Source organism: Phodopus roborovskii, unplaced genomic scaffold, assembly GCF_943737965.1.
Source record: "Phodopus roborovskii unplaced genomic scaffold, PHOROB, whole genome shotgun sequence".
Classification (NCBI taxonomy): Eukaryota; Metazoa; Chordata; class Mammalia; order Rodentia; family Cricetidae; genus Phodopus; species Phodopus roborovskii.
The window spans coordinates 105,262-129,044 of NW_026125520.1; the positions used below are offsets into that span (position 1 = coordinate 105,262).

The 23,783-nt window shown below is 37.3% G+C and overlaps 1 protein-coding gene across 1 annotated transcript in view; it reads right to left on the reverse strand.

Annotated features, from left to right (window-relative positions):
- The window catches only part of LOC127216126 (cyclin-dependent kinase 14-like), a gene marked incomplete at both ends in the record, with an annotated part of 85,287 nt that extends 62,425 nt beyond the window's left edge, over positions 1-22,862 (reverse strand). Inside the window, 3 exon segments of the mRNA XM_051176675.1 lie at positions 256-285; positions 287-319; positions 22,768-22,862. Coding sequence (XP_051032632.1) covers positions 256-285; positions 287-319; positions 22,768-22,862 — 158 coding nt within the window.
- Positions 22,863-23,783: the final 921 nt, after the last annotated feature.

The window sequence follows — 23,783 nt, forward strand, 5'->3', positions numbered from 1 at the left end:
ATGAAATATGTTACATAAAAGCTACCACAATACATAGAAAAAAATCTAAATGTTCTTATAGGAAAACTACTAAATGTTAAAACACTATAATTTTGACCAATTAAAATAACAACTGGTTCTTTTTAATTTGATGTCTTTTACACAGAAGATTTAAAAAAAAAAAAACCTTTTAAATGATTGTAGAGATGTTAGTCTTAGGCTTAAATAATACATATGAAGAATGTGAACCCTTGGCTTTAAAATCCTTTTTCCCACCTTCACATTATCTGGATGGAGTCCTCCGGGGGTGCTTGTCCATGTACTGACATAAATCAGTGTGCTGGGGGAAAAAGTGGAAATGTGTTAATATCCCTCTGGCTACAGAATGATGAATCAGTATTTTTCTACTTCAAAGTCACTATTACCTTTTGGACTAGACACAGGACATGTAGGTGGGTTTTCCTGCATATGAGGTTGCATTCTCCAACATCCCCCCACTTTTTTACCATCTTTACCTTTAGGTTTGATGTTAAACACATATGTATTGAAAGGAATACATGTTTATAGTTTGTTGAGTATCAATTTCTTCATTCTGATATATAACAAAACCCCAATCACAAGTTTCCATGAATGAATTTAAGTTCCTATTTATTTTATGTGAGTTGGAAACATTAGAAACATAATACGATAGTGAAATTAATAATTGGATTTTTCACACATATACACACAAATACTTTTTAGTTTTCAAGAACTAAATATATTTAAATATAAAATATAAATTAACAAAAACACATTCCAAGGAACAACTTAAAAAGACAGTTATGCATTTAAACATTAAGATAGTGTGCAAGTTATTTTTCAAGTGTGAGAAGTTAATATGCTAAGAATAGTATCTTTCCTTAACTTGCTTTTGTTTATATGGTGAATGACACAAAGCTTTCTTAAATCAGTAGTTTAGTCAAAAGTCTTATTCTCTTACTGTAAGGCATCACATAATGTACAAAACAAAATATATGATAAGTGTTTCTGGGTGACTGAGGATGTGCAAGTTTTGTAAAGCATTCAAGGACCTTGCTGAAACCATCTTGTCCACGATTCAAATTTTGTTACTAGTATTTGATTATACATCAGATGAGAGCTGCTGATGACACATGGCAGACCTTAGTTGCATCCCTTCATGCTGAGCTTCTGTGTTCCATATGATGCACTGTCATTAGGTAAGTCACTAGAGGAGAGCAGAAGGAATGAAGTAGCTATGGAATGGGAGTGCCTGCCAGGTATCTCAGCAGAATGCAGAGCATCCTATAATAGCTCCTTGTAAGGATCACTAGTTCAGCAAGGGGGCAGAACATCCTCTAAACAACTCAGGAAGGCTGCTGGGAGACATCAGTTCTAAGAAAGCCTAGCCCACACAAAGACAAATTGAAATGTGACAGAAGTGCTAGTTCATATATGTCTTTCATCTAAAACCACCCAGGGGGGTTAAGAACCAGTCAAACTCCATGCTGTTGAAACTGTTCAATTTGGAAAGTATGATCTATGAGGTCCAGGCAGCTGACACACAGAAGATGTAAACAAATAGAGTTATACATATAAGATAAGCTCACTAAAACAAACTTAAAATTACATGGGGCTTTTCCTGAATAACTATATGTTTTATTTCAAGCATTCATCTTGAGCTAAAACTGAGAATTTGTATTATTTACTTTCTCATTCTTTGAAATGTAACTATGATAACATCAACTCCAGAAAGTGGCATTAAGTACTTACGAACATTTGTTTATTTGAAGAATAAATAAAAATGTATATGAAAACTTTTAACCTACAAGGTTATGTTACGAACACTTTCCCACGAGCCTGAGTAAGTTCTCAAGGGAGCTTCTGGGCTGTTTTTCATTTCCTTTGAGACAGGATCTTGCTATGTAGCCTACACTGGATTAGAGTTAGGAATCCCTAAATTGCTAGAATTATAAACACATACCATGTGATAGTACATTGTTGAAGGAGACACTAATTTCCTTTTGGCTTCCAGTCTTGCTATATGATCTTTTTTTCTCAAATGTACATATACTGTGGTCCCATCCATCATGGTGTAGCACAACCAGAGGAGTCCTAGCCAGAGGCAGCACTGTGCTATTTGTACTTTCAGCCCTCAAAAGCATGAGTGATAAACCTGTTTTCTAGGTAACACAACAAAGCAACAAAACCTTGGAAACGTTGACTTTTTTAAAGAGATTTCTTTGGCCAAGATGTAATTAACACCGAGAATGAGAAGAAGGAGAAGTACATGTGATGGCATACTCTGATATTATTACTGCTTCACTTAGAGACTAAGGCAGGAGGACAAGCAGTGTGAGGCTTGGTCTACATAGCAAGACTTTCTTTAAAAATTAATAAGAAAATTATGAAAATCAAAGATGCAGTGATATTAAAATATATTAGAGCTGTAACACAACAGACCAACAACTACAAACTTCATTTATTCAATATTTGATATCTAGACTAAAAACTGTCTTTTCTAAAACCAGTTAATTTCTACATTTTATTCTGAAAGTTATGAGAACTGAAAAGCTGTATCGCCTGATGCAAAAAAAAAGGGGGGGGGTAAATTCAGGTTCAAGTAGGTGACTTTGATGGAAAGTACTCCAAACATTAAAGTAAGACCTGTAGGAAGCATTAAAAGATGAGATGATGAGATGCTTTCCATCCAGTCTCTAAGGGTCGCAGTCAACTCATACAGAGGCATGGGAGGGGATACAAAACTTTACATCACAGATGTACAACTCCACAAATTATCACACCAAATAGCAGGACTGAATACTGAGCTGACAGACTAACAAAGCAAGCTCAAAGAAGAAAAATGCTAGGGATGAAGGAAGAGCTAAATACCTGCTAATGTGCACCTCCAAAATCAACAAGGAAAGAGCAAGGATGTTTGTGGTATTAAATAATTGTTATGACATTACATACATTACATATATGACACATGATGATTGCACCAAAATACAACACAGTTTTTCCTCCTAATACTGTTTAACTGCTATGGATTTTTATATTACTTCTGAATTGTTTTTGTATTTCCAAAAATAAAATATGTGCGTGTGTGTATTGTTCAAAATGAAAAACAAATAAACAAAAAAACATAAAAACAAACAAACAAAAAATAAGCTGGGAGGAAAAAAAAATAAATGAAGAAAAAAAGTCCTGGTTCTCAAGGGATGCAGATGACCTCCTTAGTATCTGCCATGTGACCCAGTATCATGACTGAAAGACAGAGAGATTTTCCACAGATGAGTTCTTAGGGAAATGAGAGCTTTTTGACATCAAGCATTTAAATTCACCTTCCATTTTCAACATTATCTTTATTAACTCCTTGAGAATTGTGAACATACATGTAAGGTATTTTGATCAAGCCTTTAAATGTTTAAGTTTATATTTCCTTACACATAAGGCATGCAATCATGGATTGTGACATGTGTGGATGTAAATCACCCATGTACAAATAGACTATTGGTGGCCATGTCACCTTGTGCAGGCCACACACCTCTCATTGTTACATCACCTTCATTGTGTAATGACAATCAGGACACCTACCTCAGATTTCTGTTTGTGAAAACGAATGAATAAATACCCCATACTGCTTCCTGACTGCTAGTGCACAATAGATACTATACATGATGATGATGATAGTCTATCTTGTACTTAATTTAAGAAAGGGGTATTTAGGAGGACAGAAATAAAAAAAAATGACAATAAAAATCTAATGAAGGGGGGGGAAGCCACTTTTAAGTGGGAGCATTTCATGGTTACATGTTTACTCTTGTCTTCATGCACATCCCATTATACTACTCTCTATGCTCAACTACTCAGAATGGACATATATACACCATGGACCTTAGATTGTTCTGCATGGTAAGCATCAAGAATCTGAAGAATTGCAAGTGCAGGAGGGGCAAGCAGGAGTGCAAGGCCAAACTTGGCTGTCCAGTATAGTATTGGTGTTTTACAAACAATTCTACACACACTAAAAGCTGTTAATTTCCCCTTCATATTTTTTAAAGATCTTTTCCCATTAATACAGTTTAAAACAGAAAGATTGAGTAAAGGGAAGAATAGAGAAGGAGAGCAAGAAAAGAGATACCTTAATAGGGGAGGCATTATAGGCTTAAAGGGAAATTTGGCACTAAGGAAATGTCCAGGGATACACAAGGATGACCCCCAACTAACAATCTAAGCAATAGTGGACCTTAAATGCCCTTCCCCAATAATGAGATTGATGACTACCTTATATACCATCATAGACTCTTCATCCAGTAAATGATGGAAACAGAAGCAGAGATTCACAACCAAGCACTGAGTTTAACTCCTGGAATCCAGTTGTAGAGAGGGAGGAGTGATGAGCAAAGGGATCAAGACCAGGATGGGGAAACCCACAGAACAGCTGACCTGAGCAACTAGAAGCTCACTGATTCCAGACTGACAGCTGGGGAACCAGCATAGGACCAAACCAAGCCCCCTGAACATGGGTGTCATTTGGGAGGCCTGAGCAGTCTATGGGATCTCTGGCAGTGGAAACAGTATTTATCCCTAGTGCACAAATGGGCTTTGGGACCCTATTCCCCGTGGAGGGATAATCTCTCAGCCTAGATACAAAGGGGAGGACCTAGGTGTAGGGAGCCGTCCCAGCATTCTCCATTACAAGATGGCGTTGAGAGTAAACAAATCAGTGCACAGGTGCAGGGGTGATTTTCCCTCCCTTGGCCTCTGCCTCTCCCATGGCATCATATGGGCCGATGGGCTGCAGCCAATCAGGAGGTGACACGTCCGAGGCGAAGGTTGTAAACCTATATAAGGGTTGGGTTTTGGATGTTTGGGGTCTCCGCTCTGTAAGCTTATGTTCTCCCTCTCAAGATGCATTAAAGCTTTACTGCAGAAGGATCCTGGAGTGTGCCGAGTCATTCTTGCTGGTGAGACGGTAGCGCAGGACACCTAGGCACTACCCCAAATAATATGTCAGACTTGGATGATCCCTCATAGGAGGCCTTACCCATCCCCTAGGGTGTGGATAAGGAGAGGGATTGGGGGGTTGGTGGGGGTTATGGGGGGACAGGAGGGAGAGGGAACTGGGATTGGTATGTAAAATAAGATTGTTTCTAATTTAAATAAAATTTTATTTAAAAAGACAGGAACGAAAAAAAAAAATTTTTTTTTCTGTTTTGTAACAGCATTCTGCCTTGGGTGAAACCAGATGTAGCAAAATCACAAATTTCATTAAATCTTCCTTTAACTTCTTTCCTCAGCTCCTGATCATGTGACCTTTATGATTTGGACTGGTATGGAAATAAGGGGCCAAATAATGATGTCACTTTGTGATGTTAGTGTGAATCTGGGTTCAGTTTTGAGTAGAAGGTTCTATGGCAAACAACTAACAGGTCTCTTTCCTGTGGTAATGGACTGACATTCTCAGATCCATCCAGTTTAATCTCTGGCAATTTCTTCTAATCCTGAAGGGGCACTTAGAGCACAGCTCCCTGATGCCTGTATATCAAGCAGCTCACCCTGTCTGAAGTCTCCAGAGCTGTCTGCAAGGCAACTCATCTCCCATCACTACCCTCTTCCTCCCTGTATCATCCTGCTTCCCCTACCCCTGACATTCATCACATCACTGCTGTTTGTCTCAGGGGTAATGCCAGTTAGAAGCACTACAGATGCTTCTGTCTGACAGGTTTATATTTGATGCTTAGGAACTTCAAATCAATCTTCCATGGAGTAGGTGGTTCCAAGTGTGGCTGGATCAATAGACCACGCAAAAATAGAGGAAGGAAAGACTTTGGTTCCTAATGATTCGGTCCCCACCTAGCTGTCATTTCCTTCCTTACTGCAGGGAACATTACTAGGGGAAAGAAATTAAGGAGCTACCTTAACCCACTGAAGATTAAATGTTCACAACCAACGAAAGAATCTGTAAGGTCCTGAATCTGTTGGTCATTCTGATGGAATTTCTTATGGCTAGAGGAAATAAGAAGGCAGGGGGAAGAACTTCTGCTTTGTAAAATGCAAGGCATGGAGATACCACAGAAAATGAAAGGACATCTACCCCATAAATATGTTAGCAAAGTAGAGTCTTGGTGAATTTAAGTCATATGCAGGTTTTCAAACCACAGTGACCACCATCAGTCATGCGCTGGTCAGCCATGAGGATTAACTAGCAAGACATGAATGAAAAGCCATAGCATGGCAACATGAGAAGATGTCCATGTCAAAACACCTCTTTAAAAAGAGACCCAGGAGAAAGGGAGAGGGAGGAAAAAGAAGAGGGGGTGAGAGATGGGGAGGGGAACAACAAAAGGGAAGATAGTCAAGGGCTGGAGTGCAACATTCAACTATCTGGTTGTTTTCCAGGTTCCATACCTTAGTCTTTCTGATTCTGGCCTGGGTCAGGGGACAGAAAACAATGCACTTGCACAGACAACTGCTGCTGAGAAAATTACTGGAACTGTGGCAACCTCTTGGCCATGAAGGTTCGCCCATTTTCCACGGGAAGAAATGATTCTATTCAATTGTGAAGTATGGCCTAACATTCATTATGTATTCATGGAACTTTTTATTCTCTTTTCTTCATGAATTCAGGATTCAGTGGTTGGCTCCAAATAATCAAACTCCCTATTCAAAAGTCATCAAGTTCCTCAGGTTAATTCTGTTTTTAAAAACCCCTTCCCAAACATATGTATCTGCTTCTGTTCACTTGTAAAGTTAAGTATGATGTCCACAGTATTTGTCAGCAAATCCTGATATACTTCGGGAACACTTCCAAAACATGGAACAAAAAAATATCACAGTCCTATTTTTAAGCATCTAGGCTAAAAATAAAGATCCCACAGAGGATACCCAATAGAACCCATAATTTTGAAATTACATTTTTAAAAAAGCCTCCATAGCCTTCACATTGTTGATTTAATTTTCCATTTGACAGAGAGCATGAAGTCAATATCTTCACACTAAGTAAGATTTTTATAATGGTGAGAAGAAAAACAATCTGTGTCTCAAGCATAAGAATATGGAGATGTTACAGAAGCTAAAAACTAATTCAGAATTTCTGTATTCTTAATAATGGATTAATTTTATGTCTAAACACCAAAGCTCACTTATAATTAATTCTATTATGAAATTAATAAAATATGACTTAGGAACAAAAATTCATTGAGGCATAAAGTTTAAAAAAACATGGCATGTATCCTATGTTAGGAACTAGCTCGTAAGGCAGAAAAATAGAAGACATCAAAATATAAGGCCCTCTTTGCCCTTGTTGACGTTGGATTCTTTGAAAATCATATTACACAACCAGGTACCCTGTCTTCTTCCATGCAAGAGAACCATTATAGAGAATTTTAAAATGGTAATCTTGATTACAAGAGATCAAGACACTGCAAATAAAATCACTGAAATTTTCTAAAAGAGCCATTATTCATTCTTCAGTGGTATCTCATATGGCCACAAATTTAAGGCAATAATAATAACTGTGAGTATGACAAAGGTGGTGCATTGTAGTGATTGACTAAGGTTACCTTTATTAACACTGTGACATGTCTCAGACATGACTCATGCAACTTTTTCCCTCAACTGTGATGATTATCACTGTCAGCTGATTAGAATAGGAATTCTCTGTGAGACCCATAACCAGACATGGTTATGAGGGTGTTTCCAGAGACCCATTCCGAAAGTGGGTGGTACCACCCCTTGGGATTATGCTCTAACTAAATAAAAATGGAGGAGGAAAGGGGGAGAAGGAGGAGGGGAGGAAGAGGGAGGAGGATAAGGAAGAAGAGAGAAACCAGGTGAACACTACTATCCACCTCTCTCGGCTTTCTGACTGAAGAGGCAATATGACCACCCACGTCACATCCCTAATAAGTACTCCTGCCATAAAGGAATTATATATCTTCCACTGTGTTGCAAAATAAATCCTTCGTCCCTTAAGTTGCATCCTAACGATATTTGCCACAGCAATAGAAGACATGATAGATTAAATTTTTTGGCATGCCATCAGAAGGTGAGTATCAAATTCAAACGACAATTTTACAATGGCTATGCACTTTGGAAGTCTATCTAACTTTAAGTCTATTTAACCTTAGTTCATTACCATTACACAATTCCCCAGGGAACTATCAGTGCTCCAGAAAAGGGAAGAAAACTTACAGAAGCTGAACAGTCCCTTCTTCTACTGCAATCCAAAGCATTTTCCTCAAAGTAAAAATCTTGATTTTGAACAGCACAGGTTGTGGCAAGAATTAAAACATCAAATTACTGAGCACTGGCATTTAAAGTGCTCTTAACATGCAGCCCACAGGTTTAAATTGACTTTGAAATTGTAGTTTTCCCTGTGAAGTTTAAGAGTGCTCACCTATTTCAGTCCTGAATCACAACTAATCAAATAATAATGTTGCAAGTCCCAAAATATGAGAATCACTCATTAATGACGAGAAATGAAAAGGTAGCACTTAAGACAAAAATCACAGGCATTCCAGCCATCTAATGAAGGGAGCTTGCATTCACTACATATAAGAAAAAACATGTTTTAAACTGTGGTGTTATGTCAAGTTTGAGCAAGCAATCAACTGTTATTCAGGCTACAATGGTAATGCATTTGTAAACCAGCACAGAGTTTCCACCTCTTTCCTCTGTGGTTCCAATTATAACTGAAGTATTGTGCTTCTGAACATGTAACAGCATGAGGAGAGACAACATGGCCTTCCAATATATATATCCTGATATAAGCAAAGGTCTTACTGTCAATATATCTACACAGACACTTCAAATATTACAAAGCCTATTTATAGTCTATTTTATTTTTATCTGGTTTTAAACCACACAGGAAATGTTTGAAATTCTCTCAATAAACCACACACATATTCCCGGGGGAGGGTAAAAGTAATTAGGACAAAAGTAGATTATGCTACACAAAAATTCTTCTATAATAACCAGTGTGGAACAATTTACTTCTAATTGAATTACACATTTCTTTTTACTCATTTAACATATTCTCCTCCTTTGTGGTAATAATAAACCTATGTGTGGCTGTCCATAACTCTGCCTCAATGCTTTTAGCTGTCATTTCTAAATCCAAGATGCATGAGCAGCCTGGGGCTGGTGAGTGAACAGGAGACATTTCCAACCACATTCCTATCATGCAAAACCAGCAACCTTAAATATCACTTCCATTACAACAAAATATTTACTATTTGACTTCTGGGAAGACCATCACACAGAGATGTATTAGATAGCCCCACAAAGACAGTCATACTTTCTGCAAACTACTTTTCTCTCTTAGAAAGAATGCAGACATTCATACTCCAAAATTCTTGTCTCCAGTTTCAATATTGCTGAAACTAATTCAAATGCATTTGTAGCTACAGGAGTCTTAAGGCACTTCTGAATGGGAACCAACAGACCTCCCTTTTGAAATTAAGCAAATTCAATGCCTAGTTTGGGGACAATTCAGGAAATCTGTGAAAACCTAGAAGACATTCTGCAACTCATTTACAGCATTATGAAACTGTATTGAATGTGCACTTTAAATCCAAGGGAAGAAAGGGCTGCCTAGTGTGGTTCAGGTGGCATTCAACAAAGCACTCACAGAGCCTAAAGCATATAAGAAAACTGAACAACATCAGCTTCAAATAATCACTATTTAAAAATGCCCATAGTACTTTGTGTCAAGGTTCAGTTTTTAAGGGAAAATAAAAACATAGGGAGGCATGGAACAGAATATACTAAACATTGAATTACCATAAGAATTTGAAAACCAAAAATGGTTCAAATTGTTTACTATTTTCTTTTATCATAGTGTATCCTAAAATTAATTGTTTTTAAAATTAAAAATTGTACACACTTGAAGCTCACTGCAGTATAGCTCATTTTCTAACCCATGTATGTACCTCTTGCCTGACCAGCTCCGGTCAAACAGAAAAGAAGGGAGAGAGTTCAGGCATGCAGACCTGAACTCAAAACACCAGCATCCACATGAAAAAGTCGAGTGAGTTTGGAAGCCTATCTCTAATGCCAATATGGGAAGCAGAGACGGGGAACTCAGATCAAGTTGGCTGTTTAGAATACCTCTGTGTTACCTCTGTGGATACCTCTGTGTTAGGTGAGAGACCAACTTAGCAACCAAAGCAGAGAACTACTGAGGGAGACACCCTATTTCAACCTCTGTCCCCCAAATACATATTCACATATGTTGTACATGTATTCCCATACTCATGTGCCCACACATGCAAACACATACATATACCCACAAATACACATGCAAAACAAGGATCTGGAATAGTACTCAATAATATCTTAATTCTGAAAACAGTTTCTGAAGCTACCCTAAAGAAATATGGAAGACCACAAAATTATGTGGTGAGAGCAACAATAAGCAAAAGGCATTTAAAACAGAGAGCACAGTAGCAAATAACAAGACTATTCTAGAATCATTTGGGTTTGGTTATTTGGGTTGTGTTTGTTGTTGTTGGGGTTTGTAGGGAGACAAGATATTATACTGTTGTTAGGCTGGCTTGGAACTCTCTGTATAGTCTAGGCTGGCTTCAATTTCTCAAGAACTGGGGTGATAGTACCTAGCTAGGATGCCCAACATGGAATATATTGATGGCTTCAAGGATGAAAGAAGGACCTCTTCATTAGCTTGCTCTAAGAGTAGGACAGCATTTACATGGGAGTTGGTCACACAGTCATGTGGTTTAGAGAATTAACTATACTTCAGTAAGCTTCAAGTGAATTAATTTTAATTTTTAAAAATATTAATTTTAGGACACATTATGAGAAAAAAGAAAATATTAAACAATTAGACTATGTTGATTTGTTTTTGTTTGTTTTGTTTTGTTTTTTTCAAAGGTCTGTATAAACCTTCCAGTGCATTATAAATGATAAAGATGAGCATAAAGATGAGCAAAACATCTTCATTACATGAGAATTTCTAACAACTATGAGAGAAATACAACTGAAACAAGCTCATGCCACAGCATTCTTCCTCTGCACAATTCAAGGGAAACATTTATAATCTTGCTAACACCCTTTCCCTGCATATAACTTCATGAAATTCTCACAAGGCAACTGGGAAGTGTATATTTGAAGCAATGTTATTAAAATTTTTCCTAAATGCTGTAGAGTTCTTCTGTCTAGTTATGAAGCCTGATTATCTAGGGAAGAAAGCCTGTGGGCTACAAACTCCAAATCAGGACCTATGAAAACTCTCTTGAACGAGAGATATCTGGAAAAAAAATTACGTTAGAAATCTATTTTCCTGGCTGGAGTAATACACAATGTATAATGACACGTGTTTAGAGTGTTTAGAGAAAGGCTTTCAAGCACTAAAGTCTTCAAAGTGTCTGTTAAGGCCGTGTTGGAGGGAATAGCTTACAGCTGTCCCTGTGGTGTACTTGAAACATATGTTTTTTTCCATAAAGATTTCTCACTTTCCCCCTCACATTTTTCTTCTCGTTTTTCTTTTGTGTTACTGGAGGAAGAGGTTCACTATATAGCCCAGGATGGCCTAAATATAGTGAAATGACAATTTCCTTTTCTTTCCCTTAAAGTTGAGACACTTGCAACACTTCCAACAATAAAACCCTTCCCAGGCACGTGGCACATTTAGCAGGAATACTTGTTTTAAATATGAACCTTGGAGGGTTTTGGAAACATATGCCAATGCTATTTCACACCATTATATGCTTTTGCCTCTAATGCTAAGGTCTAGTCAGTGAAGTAATGTTCACAATGCCCCTCCCACATCTTGTTTGGTTCAACTTGCCAAAAAAATTTTTTTCAAGGAAAAGAATAAAAGCTCACTGCTCAGTTATAGACGAATTCAGGTAATGCTTTCCTGATTCGAGGGTGAATAAAGTATTTAAAAATTCACTTCAGCCAATTTTTAAAAGGCAGCACTAGTATTCAAACTTGAATAAACCACACCAAAAGTAAACCCACACAGTCAAACTGCAGAAAAAATACCTCTCAATATTTACTTCTAACTAATTAGTGGGCTTGGCACACAATCACCATACTCATAATCTGAAACTGGTTATAATTTCTACCAAGGAGATGAGCATGAGGTACACTTGGCAAAGAAAGTGACCAGACACACAGTGAACATTTGACACTGCTGGTGATACGAAATCCTGTGAAAACAAAGCCAAGTCACAGCCCCCAGTGGGAAAAGGAGGTTACTGAAAGTTAAAAAGGGCAGAAACAAGTGATCAGAAAAATTGTCTGAAAATGATCATTGCTCAGAATGATTTTACTGGGAATTTTATTTATACTTATGCAAAATATGAAACTACATCAAAGACAAGTATGTGATTTTTATGTTAATTAACAAGGTATGCTCACGTAAAAGTGGGAATGGGCATTACACAATCATATACACTGATCTTGAATCCGTCTGTGTGTTCAAAATAATTTGAAAATACATTGTAACAATGTATAAAAATTATACATGCATAAACATCCAAAGGTCATATGCACGATGCACGTGAGAATGAATCACATGTCTTCAAAGACAAGACCTGGCAGCAGTATAATCACTGGAGTGATGGAAAGTACATGGCGTGAAGTATGTTAGTAAGGACTGGCCATGTTATATAAAAGCAAGATATAATTCTCATAATTTATTTGCTAAGCAAAGGATATGTCATGCCCAAGTGAGATAGGAAAGGGTGTATATTCTTCCTGAAAAGAGTAATATAATATTTGATATTAGGCAAATCCTACTCAATATTTTGTTCACTAGTAATATGGTAAAACATAGGAAGGATATTAAATATGTATATATTTGAATTAATTTTTTGAAAACTATGATAAAATCCAGTAACTTTAATAACATACAGCATTCACATAAAGCAGATCACAAATTAAGAAAAAATTCCCCACATGAAAAGTTCTTACTTAGCAAATAGTTGCCATGACTAATTAGCTTTTTAGTTCTTGGATTAAGAAATGGAGATGAAGCATGAGCATCTGCTGAAGATATAAAACTGGAGTGTGTGTGTTTATGTGTGTGTGTGTGTGTTTGTGTGTGTGTGTGTGTGTATGATAGCTAAAAAAGGTAAATTACTCACTGAACCTGGAATTTAACTCAGAATATTGAAGATCTGCCCCCCCCAAAATTAAGTTGTTAGTGATGTAAATGATGTAAATGATGAAATGATGAAAATACCAAAAGAGTATTTTCTGAATAATTGTTTTAAATTCCGTCCACCACCTAGTTCTCTAAAGCACAAATGCATATTGTTGTGTATACCACTACCAAACGATCACTAAGTCATAACAAACACCAATTAGTGAGGATAAATATTTCTATCCAAATAAAAAAGTCCTAATAAAGACACACTTTAAATTTTATTTATGCCTCTAAAATTTTAAGGATTTGATGGTAATGCAATCATTGTTAATTTGAGTATCGTCACTGTTGTGACCTTTGTCACATTTGATAAACAACTGGTGAATAGCTAAATGGTTTGTATTTCACAACATTAATGTGCAGTGATTTATATAATCACAAGCTTAAGAATCACTCATAATTAAACATTTTAAGATTCCAAGATAAAGATGACAAACAGAACACATATCTAGTTTATATTCTGTTAAATCCATGTATCACCACATATCAGGTCCTCCAAAACAAATAGCCAGATTAGCATAGCAAAACACAAAGGAACAAATATCACATTGTCAGTGAGGAAAGACTAGAAGCAATACTGATTATATACAGAAGTGTCAGGAGACAGTGACACTAAGACACAGGCAGTCTACATATGGAACTTAGTTGAAAGACATCAATAGCTACTTAATCTTTAAATGACTTTCCTAGCTGTTTACAGATAGGATCACTTCTTAAACATAGAGGGGATATGTGAACTGAAATTCATACGAATTAGGAATATTAAGTGCAGTCCTATCCCCTAATCTATTCCACAACAGTCTTTATTCCTTACTCTTATTGTCTGTGACTATGTTCCAGTGAATAGCCACATCCCAAGACTATATGGAAAACATAAATTGGACTCAATAGGTTTAAAAAAAGTAGGAACACAAAGTAGAGTGGATAAGGAAGAGTGGTAGATCTCTATATGAGTTGGAGGAGGGGTGTATGAAAATGATCAAAGTATACTCTGTGAAATTCTCAAAGAATTAAGTTTGTAAGAAAGTACAGGAAGAATCTTCACTGTGAAGATAGGCAACAGCATTCAGAGCTTCTCTACAAAACAGAGCAGTTCCTTCTTTGGTTGAAGATCAGGGTCTACCACCTACCCACATACTCAGACATCTCAATCACCCTGTTCTATATCAAGTAGCTGATCAGAGTCTTTAAATTTAAACATAGCAGCCACAACAAACTACAGGAAAAAATAAGTAACATGGGGCAAACAGTTTCACTAGTATTAAATACTACTGCTAATTAATATTTTTAGTAGATAAAAAACATTCTGCACCTTTAAAATGAGAAAAGGATTTAAAAAATGGAATACTCTGAGATAAGATATATCAGAAATTCAAACAATTCAAAATATGAAAGTTTAAATATAATATGTGAAATTTAAAAATGAGAAAATGTCCATTAATCCTGAGCTAAGGGAAAAGAGAAGCAAAAATAAAATAAAAATGGGAGAGGAAAAAAAAGAAAATTTGAAAAGCAACCCAAAGGTCAGATTTTAAATTATACAGAGAAAGAATGTAGAGAAGATTAAAGGAGAAATTGTACAAAATAATTGAAGAAAATTGTTTAAGCACAGGAAATATGTACATTAAAAAGATGCTCAACCCATAATTACTCAAATGCAAATCCAATCATGACTTCTGAATAGCCAAAAAGTAGATGATAACCAGTCATGGTGAGTACAGGGAAATCTGGAATATTCAGTCATATGTTTCTTGCCACATCATAAAATGGGGATGAATTTGGGAAAATTGTTTTGGGGTCTCCCAGAAAGTTAAAGAGAAACAAACACCACAAAACGACACACATCCCACAAACACACAAACACACACACAACACAACACACACACACACACACACACAAAAACACACACACACACACACACAAACGCACACTCTCTGAAAAAATAAAAAATAAAAGTAAAAACTAATGACAAGACTTGAGATTCCCACTATGACAGATTGGACCAGTGAAATTAAAGATACATTGTGGTCTCATTTTGCTTCCAATATAAAACTTCAGAACAGACATGATGAAGAGCAGTCACCTAAAGAGAAGTAATGGCAGATAAGACAAAAACTACTAAAATTCAAATGGAATTATTCCCAATCCAAATCACTGCATCCAGCTAAACTGTCAATCAAGCATTAATGCTGAGCTACAAATACCTTTCCCATGCTTATCACTGGACAGTATCAGAATTATGTTCATCAAATAATCCACAAGATGGGGGAGGGGGGACTCCCAAAACAAACAAGAGGGAAGAGCATAAAAGGAATCAAGAAAAGACTTGCCATCCCTGTGCTCTGAGAGGTCCTGAAGCAATGACAAAAATTAAAAACGGGGGGAACTGCACAGGACCAAACCCTCTGAATGTGGGTGACAGTTGTGTGGCTTAAGCAGTCTGTGAGGCCACTGGCAGTGAGACAAGGTTTTATCCCTAGTGCTTGAACTGGCTTTTTGGAGCTCATTTTCTTTGGAGGGATACCTTGCTTGGCCTATATATAGTGTGGGGGAGGGTTGGTCCTGCCTCAAAGAGATGTGCCAGACTTATGACTCCCCATGAAATAGTAAGGGGGGGCGGCTAGCGATCTGACTTAGCCGTTAAAGGTACATGTTACTCTTACAGTTTAACTCCTAGCTATTTAAAAGACAGTAAAAAAAAAAAAGTTTTGTTTCATGTTTAGAAAGGACAGAATTGGTTTTCTTAATATAGAAGGTACAAGGTGAAGACTTCTGTTTTCCTAAAGACCCAAAGACCCTAAGACTGAAGGAATCTAATCTCTAAGCAAGCATGACAAGATTTCACCACAAATACATGGTTGCCACAGCAAAGAATGCACAATATTTTAAAATGCAATACGACCTAAGCTAAATAGTCACATAAGAAACAAGAAAATTATAACTATTAAACAAGGAAAACTAGGCACTGTGACATTGCTTAGGAGGTGGGGGTAGGAGGATCAGCACTTCAAGAACAGCCTGTGCTACAGGAGACTTTGTGTAAACACACACAAGCATACACACACACACACACACACACACAAGCATGCGCGCACACACACACACGAGTGTACCCAACACATGACAAATACAACCAATACACCAGCATGAGTGCATGCACACATACACAAATGCACACAAATGCATACATATATGTGCACACACACACACACACAGAGGAATGGATACACACATGCACATGCACACACAGTAAATAAGATGAAAGAAAAACACACTGAAATGACAAGAATTTAAGTTATTGTGAAAATTGGTAAAATGTTATCTCCACTCTATTTTGTGTCCTATATAGCAATGTGCACATTCACACTTAGAATTGCTAAAGATGCTTTTTCTAAGCATTTACTGACCTAATCAAAATTAAGGTAACTGGAATCATTGATTATCTTCCTCTTGATCTGGGCACATTCATCAAGTAAAAAAAAAACTGTTGCATTTATAATTAATGCTTTCTCTAGTTCCTATGAACTCATCAGTTTTGATAGTTTTACTCTACTTAATCTGTCACTTTCTTGTCTCCCCACAACTTAACATGCACAGTCATGTACGACTGCTATTTCCTTAAGAAATATAACAGCATTTCTTTTTTATGTCTTTTTTTCCTTATAACCAAGTCCATTTAAATGAAAACAAACATTTATAGACAATATTTGGGAATTTGAGCATCGTTCTTTCCAAACTACTTGCTGCTGGTAAGGTGCGCTGTCATGGGGGATTCTAAGAAGATGCAGAAATCCTGGCTGTAGTCTGCAAGGCTGCTTTGTCCAGCTGTTTTGAATGTAGGATCACCTGGTACTCTGTTTCAGGCGGTCTGACTTGATCAAACCACATTAGTCTGGAAGAAATCCACCGCTTTTCATTTTCTCTAGCCAATGGCTGGCGGAAGAGCTATAACAGCACTTCTAATGAGGGAAATTAAGACTGCCTTTCTTTCCTAAGAAACCCTCTTTTAATACAGTTCTCATCTTCCCAATGATTTCTCAAGTAAAGAATGCCGTGGTTACAATGATAGAATTATAAAATGAGAATTTAAAGTGAAAACAACAACAAAAAAATCCACAGAGGCAGTGATAGGAGATGTCATTCTATAAATATGTTTCTCTTATTGGTTAATTAATAAAGCACTGTTGGCAAGTAGGAAAGAAAGATCAGTGGGATTAGGAAACAAGGAGGATTCTGGGAGATGTAGTAGGAAGAGTCAAGATGTAGAGTCTTAAGAGATGTCCAGAACCTCTCTCCGGCAAGGTAAGACCACGTGGAAACACTTAGATTAATAGAAATGGGTTAATATTTAAGACATAGGTAGCTAGCCGATAAGAAAAGCTATTAACAGGCCAACAGGTTTATATCTAATAAAGCATCTCTGTGTGATATTTGGGTTTGACACTGCTGTGGGACCAGGCTGATGAGAAAGTGCTTATAACAAGGCAGAATGCATTCAAACAAAATGGTGTGAAATAGTGGAATATACATGTAACTGTAGATGATCAGGCATTTACTTTCTGCAAGTTAAAGGTCAGATTCACTTCCATTTTAGACTGTGTAACTTACTATTCTGAATTAGGATTGGGGCAAATGAATCAATTAGTGATCAAGTGAATGACCACAAAAATATTTTCACAATAAATGGTGCCAAGTTTATGTAATAGTGAAACTTGGTCCTTGCTATCTAACTTGGTGATGCCTAGATTAATACTACAACCAGCCTGTTTTGTGAATCTTGATAGGAAGCGGGACCTCTTCATCATTACACAGACTCAGAAGATGACAGGACACAGTAAGAGCAGAGGGGAGTACTTGAATGAACCTGGTTTTCTTTATCAGCAAAACAGAGCTATCTTATGAGTACTCCAGGTTCCAGTAGGGACCATGACTTCCCCTGTACTAAGGTACTACAATAACATTTTAGTGCTATGCATACAGCACAGGTTAGAACACACATCCCCCTCCCCATACACTACAATTCAGATTTGATTCCCCCCATCCTGCTGAATGAACACATTTAGTGATAAAGTGTTCCTTATTCTCTAAGATGCCAAATTTAGTTTACTAGTAACACAGAGCAATGGAATAGTCTTTCCAAATTTGAGCTACAACAGGTCTCCTGGAAGTCTCACACGTGGCTCCTGCAGCCCCTCTAGAGCACAGGCACTGTGTCCCCTCTCCTCTCTGTGTGCCTGGTTTCTCATCACTCTTTCTGTTGCCACCTTGTCATCTTATTGGCTGACCTGCATCAATACTACTTTACTCCAGTTCCTGTCAAGGCACACACACCATACACTGACTGTTCTCCTCTGTCACATCTCAATGCCAGCTCACACTAGAGCAAAGAAAGAACCAGTCTTGTTTTCCATGAATCACTCATAAGTAAATGGCTTGCACTGTCTTTTTCTATATTTGGTCAAACTGTCCTTTAGGGAAAGAGCCAAGCACACTGTGTAACACAGAATTTACCTTAAAGGCTGAACTCATGATTTCATCAAGACTATTTTCTGACACTTGATTACATACATCACTCTAATTACTAATTATGGGTCCTACCTACAACAAACACAGCTTGGCCAAACACAACATTACCACTTCTTTATCAAAATCACTAGACACCAGGAGAATGAGGTCAAGGACAGTGCCTTCTAGCACTCTGCAATTGACTTTTCTCCTTGATCATGTCAATGCCCTAATCAATAGGTTTGGGAAAAGCTCTTGAAGCAGATACACAGAAAAACATGGTGATCTGACAAGCAGACTTCATGGCCATTGTTTGCTCAGATCTCATTACAGTCCTTGGAACACACAAAATCAAATCCTGGGACAAACAAACAATAATTAATGAGAATGAAGATTATCAAAACTTAATGTTGAACTATAGTTTGGAATTCTGCCAATATTCTGTATTATCTGGTGCATCCATAGATGTAGAGATTTATTTTAAACCATCTTTTGGTAACTAGATTCCTCTCAACTATCTGAAATGTAAACAATTTCACAAAGGGAGAATACGTGAGTATGTCATCTGAAGTTCAACACACATCTTTACCTGTAACTGAGTAATAAAGTTAATCAAGTGACTGCTTATGAGAGGGCTCAGGGGGTCACGAAAGCATGTTCTGTGTTGGAATGAATACAGTGGGATTGGAAACCTGTTGCTATGCTTTGTGAATTTATTCATTTATTTTACATAGGATTTCAATATATAGTGCTGACTGGCTGGAACTTGTGGACATCTCTGCCTATGTCACCTGAGTGCTAAAATTAAAAGCATGCACCACTAAGACCAGTGTGTAATGTGAACCCTGATGAGAAACTGGCATGTTTGCCATTACAAAAAAACTGGACACTCACTCTGTGGGGTCCTGTACAGTCAAAATATGACATATAACTTCATTTTGGCAAACTATACCAAAAAAATTCTAATGCATCATTGGATGGAAAAACCCAATGAAGCAGTGAGGCTGCAGAGGTTAGTTTGACATCATTAGCAAGGAGGTGATACCTATTTCCCCAGCGAAGCCACACAAGCAATTGAGAAATGAAACCTGTTTTTAATACTCTTGATGGATGCAGGTGCTCAGAGCACACCTCTCTGCCATAATTCTCACTCTGGATCAGGCTGGCCAGAATCGCCTGATCATTCTTGTTCTTAAAGTCCAATTTATTTATTTATTTATTTATTTATTTATTTATTTATTTGGGGGTTGATGTAGGCCTTGGTTGGGTGGGCTTGCTGGCTGGTCTGTGTTGTGATGTAATTTATTTATTTATTTATTTATTTATTTTTGATAGGTTCTGACTAAGTGGCCTTAGCTGTCCTGGAACTTTCTGTGTAGACCATGTAACTTTGAACTGATAGAGAGCTCTGCCTGCCTCTGCTTTCAGAGTGCTGGGATTAAAGGGATGTGACAACATAGCTGGCTGTCTTTTGCTTCTTTTTTATACATCACTAGCCACTGAACCACTATGCTAATTGCCTCCAAAGTCATTTCCTTGAGTATTTTCCTGTATCACTAACATTTTTGTCACTTATGTCATTATTCTGGCCTTCAGAAGGCTTTCAAAGACCTAAATCGTCATTTGTGGGAATAATATAAAAGAGCTAGGATTAGAGTTCTCTGTCAAAGAAAGGGGTAGAGATGCATTACATTGCATGGGCATTGTCATAAATAACAGTATATAGTGCGGCTGATAGGTGTACCTACAAAAAGCCACTGGAAACAGTTCTAATATGAAAGCAGGAAGGTATAACAGTGTCCAAAAAACTATCAAACTGTCTTGCTTTACCTTTAAATCAAGGATTTTAAGAGTGTGGCATACTGATTTCTCCCACATTGCTTAACTTAGGTCCTTATTTTCTTTGGCTTTTTGCTTGTTTGTCTGTCTGTTTTGGTGGTACTGGATAAACTAGGCATGGGCATGTGTTGATTTGGTTGACAAACAAGTCCCATAGGCTCACATAGCTGAACATTTGGAACCCAACTGGTGGCACTTCTGGGGAGGTTGTTGAGGATTGCAGCCTGGGTGGAGGGACACATATCACTGATGACAGGCTTTGGGAGTTCACAGTCTCTCCCCAACTCTGATTTGCCTTCACCTTTGTCTTTCATTTCCCTGCTTCTATGCTTGATGCTTGCCGACATGTCACCCCAAAGTAAGAATGGAATTCTAACATTAAAGCAAAGATATACTAATGTCTCAACATTCATCAAACTGTCTTGCTTCACCCCAGGATAGACTCACCCCTTCCGGAGTCATAAGTCAGAATAAACCCTTCTATACTTTGTTTTGTTATGGCACTCTGTCACAGCAACAGAAAAGTAATGAAAACACTCCTCTGCCCCAAAGCTCTGTTTCTGCATACCAATCTCTTTGGACACAGGATCTTCCTAAATTGACCAGGCTGACCTTTAATTTGCTCCCTAATCCAGGCTGGCCTTGTATTTATGACTCTCCTGCCTCAGTCTCCTGAGAACTTGGGAATACTGATAGTAACACCAGGATCATCAAGAAGTACTATTAGTAGCATGAAGCAACAGAATTAATGCTGCTCAGAATATAAGTTTGATATCATAAACTTTAATATATGGTAATATCATTACAAAGCTTGGGAACTTTAGATTATAATGTTTAATATTTATTTCAGAACATAGTGAGGAGCAAAGCCACATGTTTATGTGTGCATATATGCATACAAGTATACATTCATTTAATTAATATATATATGTGTGTGTGTTTCACTACATGCCAGTGGACTGTACAGGAAAATAAACATGAGGTGTGTTAATTTTGGTGTTCCAAACATTGTTTTTTCTTGTGGTGTTAATTGTCCAATTTGAGGGAGGGAATAAGTACATCTTTAAACACTCTTTCTATAAAGCATTGTGGAAGGTGGTGAATATAGAGAGAAAAATCTATATTTCATTGAAATATGTTAATCAAACATACTAGAAAACATTAATGGAAAGTTCCAAACCTAAGTCAGCTCAGTGTACTATTGACTCCAAATCACAGAGGAAACAAAAGAAATTATATTTGCATTGAAGTGTGAATCTGCTTCCATTCTTGGTAGCATGTAATATATGCAACTTGATAGCTCTAGCTGTCCTTGCAGCCACATTACCATATTATTCAAATGTATCTATCATTTATATGTAAATAAATAAGATGAATGGCTTCTTCATGAGACAGCAATTTTCAAATGATAAATAGACACAGGCACACATTAGGAAGATAAAAATGCTTTAAATATTCATTCTTTTATACTTTTAAGAAAAAATGGGAATTATTTCAATAAAAAACTAGTTTGGTGATTATAAAAACGAGACCTCAATACAGTCAAAATCCTGGTAGCTATTCTTCTCAATAAAAAGTCGGCACCGGTGTCATTTGTATCTTATAAATTACATGTTCTCAGATCCATCTGTGAAAACTGGAATGCTAATTATCATGGTTACATTTCATGATTCCACAGTTAAATGCTGAGACGGTTGCTACACAAACACCATATGTTTTAGTGAGGGGAAACGAAGAAAGATTAATTACTAGTTGAAGTTCAGGTCTTCCAAGCCTGTGACACTCTCAACACAAGAAGATTGTTACATGGTATGCTGTGAAATCGGGAAGCTTTAGTTAATAGCTGAAATAGCTGAGAAGGAAAACTTTGAACCCCCAACACTGCGCAAAAAGAAAAAAAAAATTAAAAATCTTCCTAAGGATGCTTTTGTGAAACCAAATTACAAGCCCCAAGGAAAATATTTGCTGCTGTCTCCTGGGTTCCTTTGGTAGTGACCATCCTTTTTGATATGCTTAAAAACCACAATGTAAGCACACCTGTAACAAACAGGCTACAAATAAGCCACATACCTAACAAATGCAACTTAATATTTTTCTAGATATTCTAACAGACATACCCAGAAATATCTCATTATTTTATGCAAAATACTATCACATGTACTCAGAAAAATCACTCAATTCAGTGAAGCAATTTAAAAATCAACTCCTAGCCCTGCACAGATTTTATTCATATTTAGCCAGCCTGAACTCTTATTTCACTTACCACATATTCAAAGACAAGTGTCAGTGTTTCCTTGGTGTGGATGATGTCGTGAAGCAGCACAATGTTGGCATGCTTCAATCCTTTCAACAGAGAGGCTGTAAAATAAAATGGATAGAGAAACGATTTACCATTAGTTGCCACCAACTAGCATGCTTCATTATCCATTTGGTCATTGTCAGATGAGAGAGATATCCATTTCCCATATTCTAAGCCAATAACTTTTCATAATAATGGGTCGAAGAACAAGATTTTCAGTTAGAGAAACTCCCCCAACTACTTCAACTGTCAGTCATTAGTAGCCTCTGGATAGGTGACATCCTTCTGTATGTATGTTTCTCTTATTGGTTGATGAATAAAACCCTGTTTGGACAATAGAGGCAGGAAGATAGGCAGAGCTAGGAGATGACAAGAAGGCTGGGAAAGAGGAAGCCCACCAGAAAAAGAGGACACCATGTATCTGCAAAATGAGGAAACAGGTCCAGAGATTCTCTGGTAAGTCAAGATCAGTAGCAATGGGTTAATAATTAAGACAGAGCTAGCCAAAAGAAGCCCCATTCCCCCCCCCATCCAACAGTTTTATAATTAACATAGTGCCCTTGTGCTTATTTGGGGCTGAAGAGTGGCGGGACTGGCAGGAGGAGAAAAACCACCAGCTACTGATATGTTCCACTGAGTTCCAGAGTACTGGTTTCAATTCTTTCAAGTGAAAAGAGATGAGAGATGTATTTGTGTGTGGGGGGGGGGGTGCATGTGTGTACACATGGTACAGGGCACATGTGGAGGTAAGAGGACAATGTGTAGGAGTTGGTTCCCTCTACCTTGTAGGCTGTGGGACAGAATTCTAGCCATCAGGCTCAGCACCAAGTACCACTGCCCAATGAACAATCTCAGTAGCCCATAATTCTTTTAAATTTTAAAGTTTGTTTTAATGAGGATTATTTACTATCAATATGGTTTATTCTAACATATGTTCCATGTGCATATATTCTACTAGTACTGGATAGAAAGTCCTGTAA